Source organism: Podarcis melisellensis (assembly GCF_964234715.1).
Source record: "Podarcis melisellensis genome assembly, chromosome: 1".
NCBI lineage: Eukaryota > Metazoa > Chordata > Lepidosauria > Squamata > Lacertidae > Podarcis > Podarcis melisellensis.
Genome location: NC_138528.1, coordinates 69,643,963 through 69,662,792, shown reverse-complemented (window position 1 = coordinate 69,662,792; position 18,830 = coordinate 69,643,963). Strand labels below are relative to the sequence as shown.

Sequence of the window (18,830 nt, the reverse complement as noted above, 5' to 3'; positions counted from 1 at the left end):
TCATTATAATTGTACAGATGTAGGTTAGATGCAGCAGTACAGAGTTAATTTTTCTTGAATAAATCATCTTCATTGTCACCAGTGGTGACAAATTTATAAATTATGAATAGGCACTTATTATTACAAAGCCTGGATATCTACAGGGTTAATGAAGTGTTGCACCAACACTTCGGAGTATCTGATGATTAAGAAGTCCAGAGTTGTTGACAGAATATTTATTCAGTTGATTGATATATATCATCTAAAAACATGGTCAAAACAAAGAAGAAGAAGAAGAAGAAGAAGAAGAAGAAGAAGAAGAAGAAGAAGAAGAAGAAGAAGAAGAAGAAGAAGAAGCAGCAGCAGCAGCAGCAATTATAAGGCATGCATGAGAGGCACCAATTCCACAATGAAACCCATCTGGAAGCATCCAAAAGAGAATAAGGTTTAGACTGCATTGTGATTAAAGCAATGTTTTCACCAAATAGTTTGATCCTGTTGAGTATCTTCTACCTGCTTCCAGTACCTGTGCAATCATACAGAACCATTTCATTTATAGGAACAATACTTTCACATACTTCCATCATGAATACTTGTGTAAATGTTGGTACAGCTGTTTTACTGGGATTTCTTTTCAAAGGAAAAGAATACAAATAGTCTTGCCGTGATACACTTGTTGCAAACCAGTTTTTCTAACCCTGGAGCATAGTTTACAGGAATAGTCAGGAAGTCTTTTATTTATTTATTTTTAAAAGTGTGATTTTCCAAATCTGCTGTGGAGAGGCTTACGTCAGATAGAAGCTACAAGTCAGAGTCAGCAGTTCAGCAGGTTCATCTTTGAATTCTTTCACCACTCTTGGGTGAACGCCAAGCAGTCCTGGTGACTTATTGCTGTTTAATCTATTAGCTACACTGAAACATTTCTTCCACTGAAATGTTAATGTGTGACAGCTTTTCGGATATGCTACCACAAGACAATAAATAATTCAAGGGTGGGTATTTCTCCAGTATCCTCTGTCCAAGGAGGATAGACAGATGTAGAAAATTCATTAACCTTTTACACAGCAGTTTTCATGATCCAAGAGCTTGTCACTTATAGTGGCCCAGTTATCCTTCAAAATACCTGAGAAGCTACACTGTCCTTATACCTGAAATACTGATGTTGTAGTAGCACAACTTGTCTAAACGGTTCTGCAAACAAAGCTCTGGACCCCTCCTTTGCGAGGGTATATTTTCCCTTTACGGTGTCCTTCCTTTGTTTCTTGATGTCATCATTCCCAGAAATACAAGGTAGAATCCAATAGAAGACCAGAATTGGGGGGAACAGGGGACTATTTGAATGAGGAATCATGAGAAGCCTGAGACATTTTGGCACCTGAGACAAGCCACCAATTGGTGCTCACCCTAATCTCACCCTGCCAGGGAAGAAGGGATAAGTGAATATCTACCTCAGAAACAAGAGAGGAATAAAGATCTACATTGGGATTTGCTGCCTCTGTGGATCCTGCCACCTAAGGTGGTCCTGCCCTTTTTGCTAATGGATGCCTTTTTGTCAATGGAACGAAGACTACTAAATTCTACCTACAAGACCAATTATTCCTCTCCAACATTCACTAACCAGGTGCCTTCACTGACTTATATATCCACCTAACTACGTACGCAATGTAAGCCATATAACACCAGAGAACTAGTCTCACGAAATCCTGCAGCTTAACTTCTGCTAGCAGGATTCATTTTGCAAGTCACCTGGCACCATAGCTGTATGAATAAGCTAATCACATAAGTTTTGAAATGCATGAATCAGCCAAAAAAAAACCACCCCAAAACACCAATACTTTGCTAACCCTGATCTTACCAACACTTGCAATTTTATCTAGTCTGTGGTGACATCATGTTTTGAAAGGCTAAATCTCAAAAGGAATCGAAATTATGGAAACTCAGAGAATGAGAGAGAGGAGGTGTCTAAACAGGTAGCACCAGACAGATAATTACCGGTAACTGATTCAAGAATATGAAGTCACCCTACTCATTTCTTGTCACTGAATGAGAATGGAGCTCATTCACTTCCCAGTGAACTTCTAAATACAAATTAAGCACTCAGTATTCCAAGGCATTTTTAAAAAAATGAACAATGTTTTCCAGAAAGAGAACACAGAGAACAAAAATAAGCCAAGTGTCCTGCGATGATTGTTGCTTTGGGCTCAAATAAAGTTCCATATTATTATACATGAAAACAACCTTTGGAATTAGAAAACTGAAACAGCAGTGGATGCTATTGTCTTTGCCACAATAGCAATATCATCCTCTCAGGCTTGAGGATGTAACCCCTGACACTAAATATTAACAAGCAGATAGTTTTTCTTCAGGAGCCAATTTGCAATAGAAAATAAATATTAGATTGTTACAAATATATATGTCTCCCTGTTTTACTCTAAGGAAATATGCACATTTAAAATATCTAGATTTTTTTTCCTAGAGTATAAAAAATTCTGTATTATCTTGCCCTTTTTGTAGAAAGAAAGAGAGAGACTTCCTGGCCCATTAAATTGTAAATTAGAAGTTTATAGGCCTGCAGACAAATAAATAAGCAAATAAACTGGCTGGGGTTACGATTAATGTGTGAAACTCAGGAGCTTTACACCTCAGATGTGAACATAAGAGCAGCAAAAATCCAGCCCTTAAAACTCAAATTATCAAACTAAAAACAGCAGCAAAACCAACAATCATCTCTTCATGCTCTGTTTCTTCCTGTGAGATATTATAGTTGGCTAATGTTTTCTAATATTGCTTCCTGTCCTGAGCCCTGCGGGTAGAATGCACACACACACAGCTGTATTAATGAGTAAAAAGATCTAACCATTTAAAGAGCTTGGAAGAGCTGGTTTTCACATCTAACAATCTGAAAAGTGAACTAGCCCAGCTAGCTTCCAGAAAAGAAAATGTCTGTACTGTTGTCCTTTCTGCTCTCTAGCCCCTTAAGTGAACCAGCTTCCCCTGACCAAGTGACACATTGTGCAAGATTTGCTTCCAATTTGTCTTAACACCTTAGCTTAAAATGATGGTGGGTCCAAATGTTTAGACTCAAAATCACAGAAGTACATATTCTCATTCAGTCACAACATCCTGCTATCAGAATATAATACATAGGCTGTCAGGATACGCAGAACTGATTGTTTTGCCTGGACTTCAGTGTTTCCTGACAGACTTTTGTCTTGCAAGGATGTATTTTTAATGAGAGCAGGAAGCTACTTTTGAAAGGTGAGCACCTACTGGAGAAAAGCAATAACAAGAATCCAAAAGAACCCAGGACTCCAGACACCTGCCATTTTTGGCACCGTCAGTTTACAAGCAGTTTTACTTAAAGTCTGTGGAAGCAGTGAGAAGGCTGGTATGTAGAAAAACTTTGGGGCTTGACTATTGTAACAGGGATTCTCTTCAGCGGCAGAAAAAGAGCAGGAGAGGAGATCTGTAGTTTAGGATCTTCCATGAGTTTTGTTTTGCTAATAATTAGCTCCAGTAAGCTGCTCTAAAGATGATGGGGGTCTGGTTTGGGATACCTGTCCTCTCGTGTCAATTCCCTGATGAAACGCAAGCCCCTACAGCGTGCCATCAGAGTGCCACACAAACTCAGATTCTGTGTGGTTATAGCAGTGGCAGGGCAGCAAGGTGGGATGGTTAGGCTAGACTCCATTATGTCTTCCTGATCAGAAGTGGAAAGGTTGAGCTTCTGACATTTCAACCTTGATCATAACGGATAAATCCACAAATGAGTACAACTTTTTACATTGTTGAAGGAAATTTGCTGATTTGCATGCCAAGAGCCCGCGACCTGCAATTCCCTTGTGGCTAACAAACACACAGACATGAGCATTTAGGTTTATGGGTTCAAATAGGCCACAACTTTACTGGTTACAGGTGTGACCGGTTTGGCTTAGGCATTGGGTGAAGCCAAGCTATATCTCGACTCCCACCCATCTGCAGGGAGTCCACCTAAGGGTAAACCACCAATAGGGGGAGCCCTATGATTTACATCAAATAGGGGCAACCCAAGAGGACCCCGTTGGGATCGTGGCATGGCCCTAGCCCATGTCCGGGCATAGGACAGGATCCACACCCATGGATGCCTTTAACAGGATATCCTTAATGAGGAAGGGCAGGCGGAAGTTACAGCCTCCCCTCCATCCAAACAAAGGCTTACCCAATGCCTAACCTCACAAAGTTGTGCCAATTGCTACAAGGTAAGCAAAAACCAAATGGCTGGTACCAATTTGCCAAGTGGAAAAAAAATCCTGCCTGGCCCCAACAATATGTCAGCAAGCATTTGTCCATAGCAAGGTCGTGTCAGAGCAAAGCATGAAAAACAGGGCGGGTAGGTTGGGAGATCTGGCAAAAGGGCGAGAGAAGGGGGCCCTCCGGAAATATTCTTGTATGTTATGAATTGGAAAGGAGAGAAAAATTCTGACTAAACTGGAGTGCCAATGTAAACCGCTAGAATACGCCGAGTTGACAAAAATGTCAGAGAAACTGAGAGGTCATACTGATCAAACATTTATTAGAAAATGGGAAATGTACAAAAAAATACCTTAAGGACTATTGTAATAACATGACATCAGTGGCAGGCCTCGTATGACTTCTGTGGCATGATGGATAATTATAAGAGAATATATTACTGATGAAACTTAACAAAAAGAAAAAAGAAAACAAACAGTGAGCTAGATAGATTAAGTGGTGGGTGCATGATTGGGTGACGGGAAGTCATTAGAAATGCAAGAAGAATTTATTGTGATATGATGTAACAAATATTACCATTTTCTTTTCTTTTGTTCTGGATAAACCTTTTGTTTGTTGTTTCCTTTTAATTTCAATAAAGCATTAATAAAAAATTAAAAAAGAGGAGGGCCCTCCGGCCACACCAGTTTAATTTCCTGTAGCCATACCCCCTACCGGTGCTGATTGGCCATTGGGGCCACACTGGGCATGGCCCCACCCACTGCTGGTGGTGCCGCCGGGACGGCCACAAGGTTGCCCACTGAAAAAGGAAGAATCTTGCCAAAGTCCAGAGAACAGTGTGAACAGGTTTCTGTCCTAGGTGCCTTTAAAGCCAGCATTAGTGGGGGGTGAAGCAGGTGTTTTGTTTCATTTTCAAAATTCGCATGAACATTGTATACAGGATAGAGGAAAGTTACACGCAAAATTTCAGCAAGATAATTGCAATGGTTAGGAGTTAAGGGAACGGAAAAAAATAGTAATTGAGATTCCCTTTGTTTATCTTCTGCTCAAAATAGGCACTAAATTCACAGAAAGTGCAAAGCTGATTAGAACAGAAATAGGTAAAGATAAAGGTAAAGGACCGCTGGACGGTTAAGTCCAGTCAAAGGGACTACAGGGTGCAGCACTCATCTTGCTTCAAGCCAAGGGAGTCACTGTTTGTCCACAGACAGCTTTCCGGGTCATGTGGCCAGCATGACTAAACCACTTCTTGCACAACAGGACACTGTGACGAGTGCCAGAGTGCACAGAAATGCCCTTTACCTAGCTTTCCAACAGCTACATTGGCAGAAGCTGGGACAGAGCAATGGGAGCGCACCCCGTCATGCGGATTCAAATTGCTGACCTTCTGATCGGCAAGCCCAAGAGGAGTGGTTTAGACCACGGCACCACCCACTCCTAGAACAGAAATGAATATGGCCGTGTGGCAGAGTGATTTGAGCCATCCTGTTCCATCTCAAGAGAGCAGGATATTCAGTGGTTATATTTGTAAGAATAAGTATATCAGTACAGGTTTCTCAGCTTAAAGGTCTACATCTATGCAAAAACAGAAGACAAGAAGCATTTCTTTGTCATTACACAATCCTATGCATTTCTTGCTACACCACTCCTCTTCATATAGGCTAATACACACAACAGAAACGACAATGTAATCTTGTGCCTCATTAAGGTAATAGGAGAAAACATGCATAGGATCGCAGTCTGAAAGACCTAACAGACACCAAATACTTAACAGACCTAACAGACACCAAATAATTTGCTAAGGCAAAAAAAATTGGGTCAGTAACATACTAGGCCACTAGCCTGTTTGTCAGAAGCTAAGAGCAAATTCACTGACAGAGCTGTGAAGTCGTTCTGCCAGTTCTCTTTTTATCTTGCTTGTTAGATGTGTCTGAACAATTGGTTTTTAAGACCTGCTCCTCCATCTCTATACAGCAGAGAAGCAAATTAAGGCAATTAAATGAGGAGGTAAATTGGAATGAAGGACAACAACTAAGACAGAAATCTGAGTCTGTGGTGACAAGAAGCTTCAGAATAAGTAATTTTCTAGGAAGAAGTTATTTGCAAAGAGAAAGTGCACACATTGAAAATATATATAATATGAACAATTGTCCACTGATTTGACAGATTAACTGGTGAAAAGAAGCTCCGTGAGCTAGCTAGGTGATGGGGAGAAGGATGTAGTCAATAATAAGGCATGGATCATGGATTAAAAAGGTCCACACATTATATTTTTCACACACAGCTCAGATTCTGGTCAGATTCACCCTCTCTAACTAACCTTGGGGGGGGAAAAACAAGAATATTATAAACATTTCAATATATTATTTATTTCATAAAATGTATACACCACTTGATTGTAAAAACAACAACAACTTCAAAGTGGTTTACAAAAAATGAAAAAACAATAAAATAATAATAATAATAAAAAACAGTAACTTAAAACTTTCTAAAAATTAAAATCAACAATAAACTAAAAGCAGATTAAAACTTGCCTCAGTGTTCTAAGTATCTGGGTGTGCATGTCTAAACAAAATTGCATATTATGCCACACAAATAACAATATTCCACATCTGGGAACTTCTTCAATGTGACTAATGGTCAATGCTGCACGGAGGCGCAGTAGCTCATCTAAAACCATCCAGTGACATAAGCAAATGTACAATTAGATTCCCATTAAAAAACAATTTCATCAACCCACAAGGCTACCAGGAATATGTAGCCAAGGAGTTGCTCTTCAGAGGTAAGCTTCCCATCCACAAATGGAAAAATTCTCATCTCATGACATCTAGATATCAGCTTAAAACATTTCTGGCTACCAGGACACTTAAGGACTTCAATTTGTACTACTGTTTTAATGAGGGTGGTGGTTTTAATGTATATCATTTTAAGCTTCCATCATAAAGCTTTTCAAGAATCTGTACTGAAAACCAGATATAGATCTCTTCAATAAGTCAATAAGGTACATAGGCATATAAAAATGCTTCAGGGTTTTAATAGCAAATAAGAAGATGAAGCACAATAGAAGTCTTTGCTAGAATTTGTATTCATGACCAAACAGTCCCAAACAAAGCATTTAATAGACAACAAAGCCAGAAGCATCTGTGTCAGGTAAGTGCGTCACCGTCAATATTCAACACAAACCAATAATGAAAAATCCCACGCAAAGCACAACCCCATGCAAATGGGATAATAACTCAGTGGCAAAACACTGCTCTTAAAATAGCACTCAGAGGAAGAAAACAAATAAGGGTGTTCACATTTAAACACCTGTTCAACTTCCGGAGACTTCCGGAAAGATGTCAACAACCTGAAGCAGACCTGAAAAAAATTTGAAGCAAGGAGAAATTATACGCAACATAAAAATAGTCACCAGGGTCAGTTTGAAACTGATGGGGTGCTTCCAGACAAGGGCTTAATTTGTCGGTGGGTCATTGAGATATTGCAAGTGAGTTGTTGACAATGGTGTTGGGTTCGGTTGTCTTTGAATACTGCCAGATTCTCCCCCCCCCCCGCAAAGAAAAGGAAATCAAATTAAATTTGGAGAGGGGAAATACAAGCTGGCATTTTGATGCTGATGATGTTGTGCAAAAACTTACAGGCAGGTAAAAGGTAAAGGACCCCTGGATGGTAAAGTTCAGTCAAATTCCATTATGGGTTGCGGCGCTCATCTCTGCATTCAGGCCAAGGGAGCCAGCGTTTGTCCACAGACAGCTTTCCGGGTCATGTGGCCAGCATGACTAAACCCCTTCTGGCACACGGAGGACCGTGATGAGTGCCAGAGCGCACAGAAATGACATTTACCTTCCCATTGCAGCAGTACCTATGTATCTACTTATTCATATTTTTAAAGAATAAAGGTAAAGGTACCCCTGCCCGTACGGGCCAGTCTTGACAGATTCTAGGGTTGTGCACTCATCTCACTCTATAGGCCGGGAGCCAGCGCTATCCGCAGACGCTTCCGGGTCACGTGGCCAGCGTGACAAGCTGCATCTGGTGAGCCAGCACAGCACACAGAACGCCGTTTACCTTCCCGCTAGTAAGCGGTCCCTATTTATCTACTTGCATTTAGGGGTGCTTTCGAACTGCTAGGTGGGCAGGCGCTGGGACCGAACGACGGGAGCGCACCCCGCCGCGGGGATTCGAACCGCCGACCAAGCAATCGGCAAGTCCTAGGCGCTGAGGTTTTACCCACAGCGCCACCCGCGTCCCTTTTTTTTTTAAAGAATACAATTGTCTAAATTACAGATAAATTATTGAAGATGAGAAACTTGCATTAGTCACATCTCATAAAACACAACAAAAGAAGTGTTTAAACTACCTGTGGCAATACTTTTTGGTTGTTTTTGTACGGAAGTTCAATCCAGTTAAAACACAAATAATTCAATATTAATTGGAATTTAAATAACACTAGCTAAATCATATGACATAAATAAAACTAGTTAAAAGTATGGTGTAAAGAAGCTTACAAATGATTTAGCCCCCTGTGCTGCTCCCTTTTTGGGACTCCCCGATGACTGCTGACCCTTACTTCAAATTGTGTCCATTTAAGGAGCCAGTTCCATTGAAAAAGGCATAACTATTAATTATTTGAGGGATTTATCCCCCAGCTCTTCCCTGGGCAGCTGCAATGCAATGAAAAGGTAGGGTTAATTCGACTTGGCTTCAGTGAGTTTTAGGAACCAAGATGTGCATTTGCAGGGTGAGGGCAATATGTCTTTGAAGAACTTGATCAAAAGAAATGTGGAATTACGTACATACTTGGACAGGTTGTACTAAAACACACTAAATCATACCAAGTATTCCATAATCGTTTGGGTATCGAGTCTGCTCTGCGCATCTGGTCTGCATCTCTCTTCCTGACAGTCCTGTGTCTGCTTTCCCACTGCCTCTGCCTGCCAGCCCTCTGTGTCTGTTCTGCTTAGTATGTCTACTCATTCTGTCTGTGTTCCAGTCCAGCGTCGATGTCGCCTATCTACTTTTGACTGCCCTGTGTCCCCAGCCCTGCATGTGGGTATCTGTCTTCTTGAATCTGTCCAATTCTCTGTCTCCCTGTCCAACCCCTTTCCACATGCACTACCCTCGCCTGCCCACTCACTCACTCTGCCTGAACATTGGATGCCTCCTGCTGGGGTTAGACTTTGGAAAAATGGCATCCTGAGTGAGGGCAGTATTTGGAGCACATACCCCATTTCTCCCTTGCCGACGAAGGTCCGTATAGTTAAAGCTATGGTTTTCCCAGTAGTGATGTATGGAAGTGAGAGCTGGACCATAAAGAAGGCTGATTGCCAAAGAATTGATGCTTTTGAATTATGGTGCTGGAGGAGACTCTTGAGTGTCCCATGGACTGGAAGAAGATCAAACGTATCCACTCTTAAGGAAATCAGTCCTGAGTGCTCCCTGGAAGGACAGATCGTGAAGCTGAGGCTCCAATACTTTGGCCACCTCAGGAGAAGAGAAGACTCACTGGAAAAGACCCTGATGTTGGGAAAGATTGAGGGCACAAGGAGAAGGAGACGACAGAGGACGAGATGGTTGGACGGTGTTCTCGAAGCTGCGAACATGAGTTTGACCAAGCTGTGGGAGGCAGTGGAAGACAGGAGTGCCTGGCGTGCTCTAGTCCATGGGGTCATGAAGAGTCGGACACGACTAAACAACTAAACAACAACACCCCATTTTTTTATTTTCACAGGAATTTCTTTTAGAACACTTGGTACTGATTACTAAATACTTCTTTCCAAGTCGTGACTTGCCATGTGCTGCCCCAAGACCCACTTATCAAAGTGCCCCTCAGCTCAGCGCCCTGTATGGGGGACCTTGACTGCACTGCCCTAAATCTGGCACTGATCCTGCCTGCCTGCCTGTCTGTGTATCCCACCTGCATGCTGCATTTGTCTTTCCAGTATATCTTACTGAAAATTGTCTCCTTCTTGCTGCAGTTTGGGGCGGTGTGCTGCTTGCATATTGTGGAAAATATGTCTCAATTGGAGGCCTGGAAAAACTGCCTTCACTGGCATCCTATTCGCTGTGCCTGCCTGTCTCCCTTCTGTCTGCTCATTGCCTCTGTGTAAGTCTGCTAACTGTTCAACATGTCTGTCTGGCCATTGTCTGTCCTGCACACCTTCCCACTTTATGCCTGCCTGCCTGTCTTTACCATGTCTTTCCAATCTGCTCTGTGCCAGCCTTCTTAGAGTATCTATCTGCCTACAGGACTGCTCACTGTTTTTGCCTACTGCCCAAATTATCCTGAGTCCATCCTGTGCCTGCCCGGTATCTTTCTGCCCTGTGGTCTGCCCACTCTGCCTCTGCTGGTTGTGACTGCTCTCCCACTTACTGTATATCTGCTTTCCTGCCAGCGCCTGCGTACCATGGCTGGATCTACACTGACCTGTTAAACTTTATTAGAATGATATTAACAACGGCATACTTGTAAATTAAAGCAATTCTTACCTTTGTTTTTTATGTCAGAATGCAGTCTCCCTACTGCTGGTTACGCCTTCTGGAGTCACATTTTAAGAATGCATTATTAACATTAAAAGTGGAGGATCATGTGTTATGAAAACCATTCCTTAACGTCAAAAACCCTGAGTGTAGATCCGCCCAATGTGCCAGTGCCTGCTCTGCATCCATTGGCCCACCTACTGGCTGGGTTTGGGTCTCTCCTCTGGGTCTGCCTGCCCCCCCCCCTTGCATTTGCCCATGAAGAGACACCAAATTTCAATAAGCTCAGCTTTCACATTAGGATTTTCTGCACATTTAAACAGATGGGGGTGAAGGAGCAAGACTTTCTAAGTCTTGAGAGGGTTGTGGATTCTCTCCAGTGCCTGGTATGTGCAGAACCTATTAGTCTAAAGGCAGCCCCAGTTACAAAGCAGAAAGATTCCTTTAGAAAGAAAGGGCATTAAGTGAATTTATCAGTTCATGAAGCCATCCAACTGCCAGAAAAAAGGCCATACATCTTCCTCACAAACACTAAAAATGCGCAAACATGCACACATGGAAGACACATTGAATCACAAGAGAAGTTTTGATACCTGCAACAAATACTGGGGTTTGTTTTTTTAATAAAAAAGAACTATTTCTCTCCCTGTACTAATGAGACTGAATACAGCTCTGTCCCATGATGACCTCCTTTGCAGCTTTATTTCATTACAGAAAGTGTTGCCATCCAGTGCATCAGAAGAGAGTGATACAAGGGGCAAGCTATTCAGCCGTCTTGGTTCCTTCCTATCTCAAAAGGTCCAATTATATTCGGACCTCTGAAGAATGAAAGGAAGGAGAGCCAAGGCGTGGGAAAGAGAAAGAGCTCCTTTTGAAGAGCTTTGACTGCAGGAAGGCAACCTCCCCTGTTCTTTTTATAGATCGACTGTTCCCTGCTAGTTGCAGGTCTATTGTACAGCAGTGCTCCACACCTCTGTCTGGTGGGTAAAGAACCTTAACTCGGCGCATCCTTCCTGAGTCTCTGTTATTCTCTGGCCATTGGGTAACATTTTGTAAATATCTGTAACAAGTCATGGAGAAGCTTTGAGATTTTCCATAAAGGAATGATGAAGGCTGCTATTATAGAAACCAGCCAACTATCCCTGGACTGAAAGGGACAGAAGGGTATTGAACTCCTTTGTTGTCTGACACTATGCAGTTTTCTGCATGGAGTTCCCTCCGTATGGAATGCAGATAGGAAGACACATCTACACACACACACACCATGATCCCAGATGGCCTACATGCTTGGTCCCCTTTATTCAGAGGTTATGTTGCAGACAAAACACAACACACACTTCTGCATGTTCCTTGCATGAACTTCTATCTCAGTTTGGAACTCATGTCAGCATTCTGGTTACATATTAAAGTTCCTGTAACCTGCCCTACACTTGTCCTTTCTCAGGGACAGCCTTCATTCACCATTAACTATTAAACTACCATTATGTTATACTTCATCAAACAAAACTTCACACTTCTGGAAAAGCTCTGATCTGACCACCCTCAAATATCTATCCTGCTATTCAGACTTTGACCCAGAGTTACAAGAGCACTATGGTCTTGTGTATTTTGCTAAGTGCTCCAGTTTGAGGACCAGCTCTACTCAAGAGACAGCAATCTGCCCTCTGGAAGAACAGAGTTACTGTCAGAAAATGTTCCCTTACAACAGGAATGGGCTGTTCTCCAGAAGCTACTAGGAGCTGCCCAAGGGAGGTAACAGCAGCCATGGAGAGGCCATGGAATGCTCCCTCACTGCCACTGCTGCTCGCGAAAAGCACCAGCTCACCCCCCTCCCTGAGCTCAGCGGCAGCAGCAGTGGCATGGGAAATAGGGACATTCTGGAATCAAATCAGAAGCTGGGTTGGCTTTTGTAATTCTGGAACTCTCCCTGGAAAATCAGGACACTTGGGATGGTATGAGCTACTGTATATGTGCTAAGTGGCCTGGTCTGCACCACTAGCCTGACACTGTCTGGTGTAGTAGAGGACAACTCCGTCCCATTTCATTTAAAAAAGATTCAGCTTCCAGTTCAGTAAGTTCTTATATGTGGCATGGAAGAGAGCATGGTGTCATCTTGTCCTTTGCCTCAAGCAGCAAAATGTCTTTGCTTTTAGCATCAATAAGGAAAATAAAAACACTTCCAAAGTGTTGTACTCCAAAAGACCCATTACTCTTTACTCCAAGAGCCATACTACAACTGCTGCAACATCTGCCAGCAATAATTTATGCACTTAGATTGAACATTAACACATTCATGTTTACAGTATAAATCTCAGGTAACAATAAAAACCCAGATGGGCACTAAAAAGAAATATCAACAGGATCAAGTACTCATTCCTAAAAACAATGTGAAACAATACATAAAGCTTTCAGTATTAAAGCTGCAACGAAAGCTTTCTTAAATATGGTTTTCTTAGAACCAGGGGTCAAATAGATGTTAATTTATAGGGCAAAGGGTTTAAACAGCTTCCTTACATAGATAAATTATCAGACCATTCCAAGCAGTATTCTGGAAAGCTGTACCAGGCTATAAATATGCATGAGGTGACCTTATGTGGATTGTTTCTTCTGATAACTTAAGGGTTTGGTTGAAGCTAACAAAGTAAAGGAAAACAGGAGAACAAAGGGAGGAAAGGTTGCAATGTGTGAGCATATGGAATCAGGAAACGAGCATTTATTTCAGGAATTGAGATAGATTTGCTCTCTGGCTTCTATTAGCTCACAAATAGCCATTGATTTTGAACTTGAAGGACTTCATTCTGGGCTGGGAGACCTATTGTCCTCCAAATATTTTAGGGACTCCAGCTTCCACCAGCCTCTGCCAGCAGGCTCATGGAAGTTGTACTCCAGCAACGTCAAGAGGGCACCCCATTCCCCACCCCTTGGCTGGCAGGGGTAGCTCATTAACATGCTCTGATGAGGCCCTTCTCCAGCTCATTTGGCTTGCTGGATTCAGGAAGTGGGGAAGAATTGACATTTCTGTGGTGGCATCAGTTTAATGTGGTGACACTCTCCCTAGTTCTGGGTCCCTTGCACCAACACTTAATGCCACTCTGCCCCCGAGTAAAGAAACTTTTTATTTTCCCAGGCTTTTAATTACAAACCAGTCTGTTCATATACTCATGCTTTAATGTTGCCAATCTTATTTTCTAGTGTTTATTGAAACTTTACCCGGATCTCTGTTTCTGCTACTGCTGCAGTGGTCTAGCTCCTTCTTAAGTGTGTGGTTGCCTATTGTGCATATTTTATGCTTTCTTTTTGCCTGCTATTGCCAACAATTATTTTTTTATAAAAGGGTAGCCACAAATCTGTTAGATATATAAATAAGGTTAGACAGACACAACCACTGAACTAATACAACTGATTTTGAAGAGTTTGCCTTTTCATGGAAAGTCTTCTATTTTAAAAGCGAAGGTCTGGATTCATCGAACCTGGCACGCTAGCCAAAAGCAAGGCAAGGGCTCCTGCTGGCACAACAGGGAACTCCCCCCTCCTCCTCCATCATTGCCCACGTGCCTCCCCCAGACCTACTCTGGTGGGTCAGGAGAACCCAAAAACAGGGCAAGGTAGAGGGGAGGGAGGATTGTTCCATCTGGTGAGCAGACTTGTATGTCCTGATTGAATTATCAGAAGCGTGAGAGGTTGAATTCCTCCTACAGTCTAGATAGGCTTGGCTCAACGAAAATGTTTTAAGCAAGTGCCAAAAAGACTACAGTGAAGGATCCTGTCAACAGGCAGGGATTTCCAACGTGTTGGTGCTGTCATACTACAATACCAATTTCTTACAAATGTGGAATGGGTATTATGTGGCACCTGTTAACAGTGCCACTTCCACAGATCCAAATGGTCAAGTGGAGATACACGGGGTAACGCGGTCTCATAAGTAAACGGGCCCCAAATGGTTAAGGGCTTTATCTACTTGAACTTGGCCCTCACTCCTGTCAGCCATCATGCTGCAGCATTCTGCACTAACTGCAGTTTCTGTATCAAGCACATGGGAAGACCCACTGAGTACATCAAAGCAAGCCAGTCTTGAGGTCAACAGTGCCTGAACTACAGTGGTCAAACTCTCCTAGAGCAAACAGAATTTTTCCATCACCATGGAGAAATCAACAGAAACGACTCCTTTTGCCAAATCATTCCTGCTTAAGGATGATCTGAAGTCCTCCTGTCTCAGCTTTGTTGTTCAGTGTGTGCTAACCATATCAACCCGAAAGCAGGACCATATGCTATGCCTTCTAATGATTGTGCGGCCAGATTTTCCAGAAACGTGGAGTCATGGGCAATTGAAACACAACTTGAATGCAACCAACCCATTCTACATATTTCCCATGGTAGGGAAATATTTTTCCAAAGTCACTAATTTGATAAAGCTGCATATTAAAGTTATTCCACTACAGTACTGAGATAATGGCATCTATCCATTTTTCTTTGTTCACATAAAGGTATTTCAAGATTAAATCAGATTTTACAAGAGAGCTCTGCGATCTCATTGTTCCTTACAATCAGGTTGTACAGCGAGACACTACAAATATAATGAAATTACATGGGCTTAAGTATAGCAAAGTGAGCAGCATACATAATAGGGCTCCTGTCATTCAGACCATCCATTATCGGGAATTCCTAATTTTAATTTTAAAGCGGGGGTGGGAGAATCCTCATTTTGATAATTTATTATGTTCCTCCTGTAGTACAATGTAACTTGTGTTCACACACGTATTTATCGCTGGTACAAAAAACTTATTTCTTGATTGTGTTGTTACAAAGGAGTGCTGTGTCTCTTGTATACTGATTAACATTAACACCAACGCCCCTGCCCTGCTGTCAAACTGCAGCTCCCGTCACAGATATTTTTCCCCCCCTTCTGGAAATTCCATAGATTTTCCATTCTGGACAAAAGCCATATTGCAAATTAATCAAGAGTAAAAATAAAGAAGGGGGGAGTTAATGTGCACTTTCATTTCAAAATGCTTATTGGCCCAGTCACATGTATCACTTGCATTGTTATAAGTCAGAAATGCGAAGTGAGGTTTTGCCACAATACCCCACCCCTGGCTCTCTAGCTTTTTTCCCCTTTCAGCCATATGTCAATTACAGTTCATAGGTCTGACAGTACAGTACAAAGCCAGCGCTAGGCAGAAATACCCAAGGGACTCCCTGCACAACAGCGTAGAGGGGAAGGGAAAACAGATCCATGATACACGATAAAAATAACAGCTGGTAATTCTTATGCATGTAAACCATAGCTGTGTTAGGAGAAAGGGCCTTCATCCATTGAGGAAGGTCATCTCAGTAACAAAACACACATTTTGCAAGCAAAGGGCCCTGAGTTCAACTCCTAACATTCCCAGAAATGATCTTTGAAATCTTGGAGAGCCATTGCTAGTCAGTGAACACAACACTTCATTTCATTTTACCTTACAGTTTGCAGAATAAAGAGTTATTTCAAATGCAGTAAAATAGACCAAAGGCCAAATATATATTTTTCTAGAGTGAGAGGGACATTCTTAGAATTTCTTTATGGCAAGTTGGCAATCTTTATATGTGGGGCTGAGGGGAACAGATGCTAAGTGCAATAACAGTAATGCCTTATTTTATACTCAGACCCTGAATCAGGAGTAACAAGCATGCTCGGATTGTATGAGGTTCAAATGATGGGGAAGGAAGGGGGTCATTCAGTTAGAGAGACTGATGACCTCCAAGTCTCCAGCTATGCAAAATCTAAAGTTTCACTTAGCTTCTGTTCCTTTGTGAAGAGGATCTTCATGACAAATTGCAAAGTATGTACATAAAAAGGGGGCTTCCTGCCATGCATAAGCCTTTTAGAAGACATAAAGGGACCTCTGACCATTAGGTCCAGTCGTGACCGACTCTGGGGTTGCTGCGCTCATCTCGCTTTATTGGCCGAGGAAGCCGGCGTACAGCTTCCGGGTCATATGGCCAGCATGACTAAGCCGCTTCTGGCAAACCAGAGCAGTGCACGGAAATGCCGTTTACCTTCTCGCAGTAGCGGTATCTATTTATCTACTTGCACTTTGACGTGCTTTGGAACTGCTAGGTTGGCAGGAGCAGGGACCGAGCAACGGGAGCTCACCCCGTCACAGGGATTCGAACCGCCGACCTTCTGATCGGCAAGTCCTAGGTTAAACCACAGAGCCACCCATGTCCCTTAGAAGACATGGGAATCTCCAAATTGCATGTATGTTCTGTTTTGCTAATTCAGCCTTTTCTGACTAATTTGAATAATAGGTGGACCAATCTTTGAATAAGAACAGGGCTTTCTTTTTAATCAGGAACCAACATGACCTCTTTGTGTTAACTTTAAAGAAAAGCATTACAATTTTTTCCATCAATGCTATATGACTCTACGCAGACTGAGTAAAATTTACACCATCTGTGGCGCAAAGTGTTGGGAGATGTGAACATTTGAAGCCAAATAGGGAACATATTCGGTGGACCTGTCCAATAACTAAAATGTTTTGGGAAGAGGTAGTGAAGATAATATCATTAATAACATCTTACACTTCCCCACACTTAGACCCAGAAATAAAACATGAGGAGTTAATATCAAATAGAATAGTAGGTGCTCACATGCTTTATACACAAAAACAGAAAAAATAGGCCGCCACAAACTCTGGAACATACACTCCATAGAGAAGCCACCTTTCAGAAAGATAATTTTTGTATGTTTTGACGCTTGTATCAAATATATTTTTAATATGTAGTACCTGTCAGGAGGTCCTACACACGAGTAGGAGTCCGGCAGAGACGCATGCCCAATTGGCATGTTCTCTCCCTCCTGGTGGGTCGTTTGGGAGATTCAGAAGCTTTCTCTAGCCCAAACATCACAGCAACTGATACCAAGAGGCATCAGCACGCTTCAGGATCAGTCAGCGTACAGACTCAGTAGCGCAGCTTTTGACTATACTACATTTATTTACATATACACACTCAGAGCATCTTGACTTAGCTCCTTCCACTTCAGCATCAGACAGCAAAGAGAGAGAGCAAAGGACAAAAATACTATATCATGGAAACATAGTAATAAAAACATCCTCTCTCCATCACTTCCCACAATGTGGAATGAAAACATACACCGTCATGTGATAAAAACAATCCCATGACTGCAACACGGGAAAAGAATCCTAACAGTACTTACCGCTGAACTGGGTAAGCTAGGAAAGCCATACTCATCTCAACTCATCTGCATGCTTCGCCACAGACCCAAATCTAAAAAGGAAGGGGGAAAATATTTTTCAAAGAAGTTTGAAATCAGGCTAAATTTTTCTAGGGGAAAAATGCTGAGTTTTATTTTACAAATTTCTCAACAAGTTCCCAGGCGACCTTCCAAAAAATTAAAAGTAAATTAATCAAAGATACAGATGTGAATTCAAGAGTAATTTTAAAATAATGTTGGAAGAAACTCTCAGGAACTGTTTCTGGAACAGCAGAGAACCCCCCCCCCCCCAAATATTTATTCATTTGCAATGCTATAGGAAACCTAATCTGGAGACAAATCATCACCTCTGGAATACACAACTATACTATAATAACTTTCTATGCCACTTTGAATACTCTAACCCGCAAATGCTTCTGCCCCATTAATTTGTTATCTCTCAAGGGTATCACTGGCCCTTTGTTGCTTTTTGCAACCGTCTATGGGACCAATTACATGTCACAGTGGGCAAGTAAATGGGCATAAGCCACTTTGATGCCAATTTATAATCTAAAACAAAGGACGGTAGATGGAGACTTAAGAGAAGGATGGACAGGTTGGTGGAAGAAAATCATATCCAATCCAGGTTCATTATAAAATGCAACTGGAGTTAAAGGCCCCAAACATGGAATTTAGAGCACATTATGAAGTATAATACAAACAAAAACATAAACAACTTTATATCTATCCAAAACTTTTTCTGATATAATCTGAGCTCTCATCTTGATGGCTAAACTTTTAAAAAGGTCTACCATTCTAGCAATACACTCATCCTCTCCCTTCATACTGAATTCTAACAACCATCTAACAACCATAGGCCCCATCTATGTGGGACCATGGGGGCCTGGACACTCACAAATTTTCAATTAACCCCCCCCCCAGTTTT

At 41.9% G+C, this 18,830-nt stretch overlaps 1 protein-coding gene across 2 annotated transcripts in view; it reads right to left on the bottom strand.

Annotated features, from left to right (window-relative positions):
- Positions 1-18,830, bottom strand: part of INSC (INSC spindle orientation adaptor protein) — a 136,120-nt gene that overhangs the window by 72,925 nt on the left and 44,365 nt on the right. For both annotated transcript variants that reach the window (XM_081926124.1, XM_081926123.1), the window contains one exon: positions 17,888-17,958. In XM_081926124.1, coding sequence (XP_081782250.1) covers positions 17,888-17,922 — 35 coding nt within the window. In that variant the 5' untranslated portion in view covers positions 17,923-17,958. The remainder of the gene's footprint in view (positions 1-17,887; positions 17,959-18,830) is intronic.